The following is a 7,219-nucleotide window of genomic DNA, read 5'->3' as shown; positions in this document are numbered from 1 at the left end:
TTGAAATATCTTTTCAGGATTGTGAATATGGTTTTCTTACCAACCAGTTACAACTTCCGGAAAACTATTGAGTGTTATTACAGGAGAGAGTTAACCAATATCTAAATAAAGGTAGAGTAAGAGACATGAAACATTCTGTGGCTTACTACATAACACTTTGACACACTATTTTGTTTATTACAATTTCATAAAACCAACTCAGATATGTTTAACAAGAGGGAAAAATTTTTCCATTTCAAACCCAATTATTAATATAGATATTTGAGCCAATGAATACCAATCATGCCTTATATCTCTGAAAAGGGGATTCAACCAGTCACTGAATAAAAAAGCAATGAGAGACAGTAAATTCAAGAATCCAAATCAGATAGGTAGCTATGTAAGTCTTAGTGTGTGCGTGGGGGGAGAAGGGAAGGGTGCGCGCGAGCACGCGCGCGCTGTATATACTTTTCATTCAATCATATGCTTAAGAAGATGAATCAAAATGGTAAAACACCAATTTCTATGACTTCAGAGATATTCTCCTAAGTTTAACTAAGCTAAAAATAGCAGTCTACTTTTGGGGCATTATCTTTCCCCTGGTAATTTTACTAGCCTTATATTGAGATATATCAGTGATCACAGGACAACCACCAATAATTACAAAGAGAATGCATGATCATCTCTAGAGACTGACATTCACATAGATTACGATGTGCAAAACCCCAATCCAAGGCTGCAGTGTTCAACCTGAGCAGTGTAAGCAGCGAATTTTATTTTGCAGAGAAATGTATGTTTTACTTCTGTACTAAGGCTCAAATTAATGGCATGCAGTTAGTGTCATATTCTTGTGGAAAGAGAGTGAATCACTGTTTCATAAATTTATCATGATTATAGCAGGTGTTTGACTGTGTTGTAACCTTTTAAACAAATTATTATATATCCCTTTTTAAAAAACTCTATTTAGCCCTATAAATCAGGGAAAGAATAAATATCAGACAAATACCCTAAACTCCTAACAGAAAGTTAGATCAAGTAATTAATAATTTATTGCTTGTAAACTGGCATGTTTAAAAATTTTAAAGCTTAGTTCTAAACCCCTTTTGGGGGGCTTTAGTCCAAGGAATATTTTTATGAGCTTGCAAACAACTCTATTGGTCATAAAATTAACCCTCTGAGTGCCAACCAATATCCTAGGAACTATGCTAAAATTGCCAAGGCATTTTTGGTGATTTTACAGCAGTTTAGGAAAAAAATTATGAATCGCAAGTAAATGAAATTACATATTCAAAATCTTAAGGAAACCTTTACTACATTGACATATTTAGCAATATCATCATCACTAATAATAGCAGACTTAGAACTGGATGCCATTTCAAAGCTTTGATAATGCTCCAGGCACTTTTGGCGAAAGACAGGAGGAGTGTGATTGCACTCCACGGCACTCTAGGGGTTAAGCTTTGGGAGTAACAGTTTCACATACCATGGGAAGATTTGCCTCTTATTATCTATTTATTTGGTACTAGGGGCCCAGTGCATGAATTGCACCTTGAAAGGGACTGTGGGTCATGAGGCTGTAGTGAGATGGGGCGGGTCTCGTCCCATCCTCTGAGGCCTCACCTTGCCCCTCCTTCTTAGGCCCCTAGTCCCCTGTCTGCCAGCAACCCCACTCTTGCAATAGCACTCATGGGATGACAGTGCCAGCCCCATTCCCACTTGCTGATTGTGTGGAGCGAGAATTTTCAGTAACCACCAGAGGATTGCCCCAAAGACAGCGACCAGCATCCCAGCTCACCCGCTCCACCATCCCACTGTGGCTGACACCCACCATGTTCTGTGCTCTGCCACCTGCTTCTGATGCCCGATATGTTTCGTGCGCCCCCTGGTGGTCAGATCACGTCATAGCGACTGGTTGTTAGGTTGTTCGGTCATTCCGTTCAACCATTTGGTTCATTTGAATATTAGCCTTTTATTATATAGGGTAATGGTTTGATTCCATGCCTTTAGTTGTAATCACTCATTGTATATTTAAGTCATAGTTTTCAGAAACAGTTTTTCTCTTAAAGAGACTAGATGGTTCTATGTGGTACAATACCTAATCAGTCTATCAATTTCTCTGATGCTGTCCTTGACCCTGCCTATTTAGAAACTAGAGGCTCAGTGCACAAAATTCATGCACTGGTAGGGTCCCTAGCAGCTGCTGGCTGTTGGCTGGGTTCTCCCTCCCTTCCCCTGCCACCTGGCGCCACAGCTTCCATCGCCGACCAGGGCCTCCCTCCCTTCCCCTGGCCAGCCCAACCCCCTGGTCAAACTCCCAGACAACTCCCAGTAGAGGGGACAATTTGCATACTGTGCTTTTATATATATAGGATGTAAGTGATTTTTTCCCCTGTGGTCCTGTACTTTCATGATAGATAGAACTTTATCTTTACAGGAAATGGAAGAATTTGTCCAAAGTTCAGGTGAACATGGAGTTGTAGTGTTCTCTCTGGGGTCAATGGTCAAAAACCTCACAGAAGAAAAAGCCAATCTCATTGCCTCAGCCCTCGCTCAGATTCCACAGAAGGTCAGTACAACCTATGATCCTAGATAGCAGCCACCTTGCCAATTGGAGAGAAAGTATAGCAAACCAATAGTATTCTTTCCAGATGAAAGTTGAAACTCATTATAGATTGAGCATAACTGAAACAATCTTTAAGTACAAATTTCACAAAACATTAAAATGTTGTATTTGGGCCCATTTGATGATTTGCCTACTGAGCCTTTGTAATACTATGGAAATAAAGTACATCTTTTTGCAAAGTGATTTTCAAGGAAATACAATCAATATTTGCGAACTACCCCTTTTGTACCTCTTATATATCACATAAAATGGACTACATGATTTTTAATTAACTCTACAGCCCTAAAATTCCTTAAGTGTGCATTCTTACTTATAAAATTAATGCACTTTCTTGCACAGGTCTTATGGAGGTACAAAGGAACGAAGCCAGCCACATTAGGAGCCAACACTCGGCTCTATGATTGGATACCACAGAATGATCTTCTTGGTAAGATTGAGGGGGAAACGCTGTACAGTTGGATGATGAACAAGTTAAGTAACTGAGAGCAGCTAAGTTCAATCAACATTTAATACTTTTAAAATTTCACATATAACAAAACAATTGGCCTTTGAGAGATTCCTGCTTACTCTGGTTCACAAAACAGAGCCTTCAGTTAAGACTCTCCTGAGTTCTCAAATTTCAACCACAGTTCAGATATCACCTTATTGTAGTCTTTCCAGACAACGCAGAAGGGGTGAATTTGCCATTTCCTGAGATCACAGTTTTCTGAGATAGCAATAAACACTGCGTTCAGCTTCTATAGAGAATACTGCCTTCTTCATTGCTTTATCCTGAGTTTTTCTCCATCTCTCTCTGAAATTCTTCTAACATATAATGAAATCCTCATTTGCTTCTCACCCAACCCTCAAACAGGTCATCCCAAAGCAAAAGCTTTTATCACTCATGGTGGAACAAATGGGATCTATGAAGGTATCTATCATGGTGTCCCTATGGTGGGAGTTCCCATGTTTGCTGATCAGCATGATAACATTGCTCACATGAAGGCCAAAGGAGCGGCTGTGGAGGTGAACATAAACACAATGACAAGTGCAGATTTGCATGATGCCTTGAAAACAGTCATTAATGAACCTTCGTAAGTACTATAGCCTTGAAAGTTTTACCATTGGTTACATTACCCATCATATTCAAGAATGTCCAATGTACCATGTATTTGTAATTGGTATACTTTTAAATAATAACCATAAGATGACTAATATAAACACCATTTTATTATTTTATTCCCCAAATTGATGAAGTGATTGCTAAAATTGCAAAAATCCTCATTTCAAGTATCTATCAACATGTTTTTTTCACAATAATGTTAATGATAACAAAAATTCTCAGATATTTTGAGGCACCTGATGAGGAAATGAATCAGCAACCTTTAGGTACACAGGACAGGACCCAGCCAACTGAACCACACCAGACAAGGCTCATCTGCTTATTTTTATAAATATATCTGCTTCTTCATATATTACTAGAGGCCCGGTGCACAAAAACTTGTGCACTCGGGGGAGCGGGGGGGTCCCTCAGCCCGGCCTGTGCCCTCTCGCAGTCTGGGACCCCTCGGGAGATAACGACCGGCTGGCTGAGGCCTGCGCAGCCTGCTTGTTCAGTCATTTGGTCATCCCTCACTAACCCCTGTGCCGGCCTGGTCACCCCATGCAGCATGTTCTTCAGTCATTTGGTCATTCCTTGCTAACCCCCCTGCCAGCCTGGTCATAGGCAGCCATCTTTGTGGAGGTGTAATGGTGAATTTGCATATTACCTCTTTAGGTAATATTTGATCAAATAGGACATTTGATCAAATATAAAACTATTTACATTGTGTCAAATATTTATTTCTTCCATACCCTCCCCTTTACAACTCTTAAAATACCATTCCATCAGCAAAGTTCGTGTCACAACTAGAATTAAATGTTTCCTCAACACATCTATGGATGACATGTTAGGCAAAGGTATCATATACTTACAACTTCAATGAAAACAAAGCTCTAATTTCTGTCTGTCTTTGTCTACCAGCTATAAAGAGAACGCTATGAGGTTATCAAGCATTCACCACGATCAACCTGTAAAGCCCTTGGATCGAGCAGTCTTCTGGATCGAGTTTGTCATGCGCCACAAAGGAGCCAAACACCTGCGGCCAGCTGCTCACAACCTCACCTGGGTCCAGTACCACTCTTTGGATGTCATTGGGTTCCTGCTGGCCTGTGTGGCAACTGCTATATTTTTGGTCACAAAATGTTGCTTATTTTCTTGTCAAAAATTTGGTAGAACAGGAAACAAGAAAAAGAGGGAATAGATCATTCTCAGGGTGGTACAGGTCTGAGTGGGCAATCCTGTTCTGTTTAGCCACAATGATCTTCATGAAAACATCATCTTCATCATGTTTTCAAAATTCCAATTTCTCTCTCTTAGCCTACAGATAAAGCCCAGAATTTGACAATACCATCAACTAGTGAGCATGTCCTTTTCTTCCTTTGTCTTTTGCCAGATGACTTTACCCTCTTCCTCTCACTTTCCTGACACAAGGACACTAATAGTTTTATGTAGATTCTATACACAATATGATCATTATTTTTTAACCCTAAGAGGTATGCTGACTAACAATATGCTAAATCCTGGGGAACACACAAAATAAGAGCTAAGTTTGATGGATGTAGGGAACATGGAAGAGTAAAATTCACAAATTCAGCTAGAACCTACAAACCAGAGAAACATCATAGAAGATTAGTATGTTATAAGAATAGTATTGATTTTTTTTCTGCTTTCCCAATGTTACTGGAGTCAGAGCATGAAATGATAATAACTGGGATGGCAAATCACACTAGGATAGGTCTACAAATTTCCACTGAACACGTGCATAATCATGGCTCATATTCCACCTTTAGTCAATAAGTGTATTGGGAACCTTCTAGTGCAAAGACCTGCAAACAAAAGAGATCAATTAGTCATCTTTTCTCAAGGATAGAATGTAGCAATATGTTAAAGGTAAGCAGATCACTTTCAGAGGAAATAATAATACTATATATAGATAATTTAGTAATTTTATAAAATTTTTAATTAATAGTACAATTAATAAAGAGTGAAATGTCAATTTATCATATTTAAAAATCACTAATGCTCATAATCTATAATCACTATAATCAAAGGTTTAGTTTTGTCAGAAGAACAAACATTTACTGGGAATGTGTGATCTTTATATTCTGTTTTATTCTATCATCTACAAATATAAATTCTTCAATTAATTGTTATATCAAGAAGATATTAGTATATCTCCTTGACCAAAAATGTTATAGTAAATCTTTATCAATGCAAAAAACTAAAGTCAAATGTTCATATTTGAATCAGCTTTGCACTCATTTAACAAATAGATTAAGATTGAACTTTACCCTTTATAAACTCAATGACATGTCTAACTAAAGATTTAACTTCAGTTTTTGATATATAATTAAGGAGATAAATGATATCCACTGGCCTACTGACAGTTTTGAAATACTTATTAATTTTAATATGAAATATTAAAATTATTTCCAATTTTAAAATAATTGTATCATGAAAGCATATAAGTATTCTTGAATATGTTCATTACTGAAAATCCAAATAAATTCTACAATATTTTTGTGAAGGCTAACATTGCATTTATTATAAGTTGACATTTTTAAAGGGTGATTCATATGGATGTATTTTGACTTTTACACTTTTATTATTTTTTGAGAATAACTTTATTTTTGCTCTATGCCCAGTTTATTTTCTGCAATTAGAATGCAGTGAATAGTTAAGAACCAATGAGAAGAGGGCTGGTCATCAATAGTGCTGATCTCTACCCAGTTCAGTCTTCCATTTGGTTTCTGATATAGGCCGCCATTGCACAGGAGGCTTGTGCCCAGTATCCACTGCTCACATGATTCCCCCTGCCCTTCTCTGATTATCGGCAGATTTTATTTTATTTTCCTGAATAGTATTAGAAGCCAGATGCCAAAAATTCCTGGGGGGATAACAACTTCACTAGGTAGTATAACTTTGGCATATACTTAAAAAGAAGAAAAGTCTTAGAATGGACATTTCCTTACCAGTCATTCATAAAACTGTTCAGATGAGGAAACTCTCATCCCTAATGAAGAAGAAACTATGTTCCATAGCCCAGAGTACTCTGCACAATTCTTAACATTCTCAGGACTCAGAGATGCTCAGGAGCCTGGATTTAATACTTTTACCTATTTTGTTCATATATATTCCATGTGCCTCTTATCCTATGGCAGCATCTCCTCTGGTCAGGGTTCCCTATCTGACAAGATGATCCAAATCTTCATCCATTCCAAATCAATGTGATAACATATACCTTCTGATTGATTTGTCACAGCTTTCCACTGAACTTTACTATTGGACATCAGAGTGTTAAGTAATAATCTACTGCATAGGGAGACATAATTTTGCCTACATTTTATCATGTGTCAGCAGCCCAGTTTATCCTTGGTATTTTAGATAAAACACCACAGCCAGGAAAGTAACACAGCAGAAGAGCTCAAAATAATCAAGTAGCATTCACAGGTTCTAATCTAAGTAAATCATGTCCATGTCTGTTGGTGGAATCATTATTCTCTTGAAAAATGCAACTTCCAAACTGCCTGCCTGGG

General features: G+C 37.9%; 1 protein-coding gene across 1 annotated transcript in view; it reads left to right on the top strand.

Annotated features, from left to right (window-relative positions):
* LOC102756325 (UDP-glucuronosyltransferase 2A3) overlaps positions 1-5,400 on the top strand; it is an 11,232-nt gene extending 5,832 nt beyond the window's left edge. Inside the window, exons 2-5 of the mRNA XM_006773099.2 lie at positions 2,398-2,545; positions 2,942-3,029; positions 3,456-3,675; positions 4,605-5,400. Of these exons, the coding sequence (XP_006773162.1) occupies positions 2,398-2,545; positions 2,942-3,029; positions 3,456-3,675; positions 4,605-4,884 (736 nt within the window). The 3' untranslated portion in view covers positions 4,885-5,400. The remainder of the gene's footprint in view (positions 1-2,397; positions 2,546-2,941; positions 3,030-3,455; positions 3,676-4,604) is intronic.
* Positions 5,401-7,219: the final 1,819 nt, after the last annotated feature.

The sequence above is a fragment of the Myotis davidii genome, unplaced genomic scaffold (genome assembly GCF_000327345.1).
Source record: "Myotis davidii unplaced genomic scaffold, ASM32734v1 scaffold106, whole genome shotgun sequence".
In the NCBI taxonomy this organism is placed as follows: Eukaryota; Metazoa; Chordata; class Mammalia; order Chiroptera; family Vespertilionidae; genus Myotis; species Myotis davidii.
This window is presented reverse-complemented; position numbering and strand designations above follow the sequence as displayed.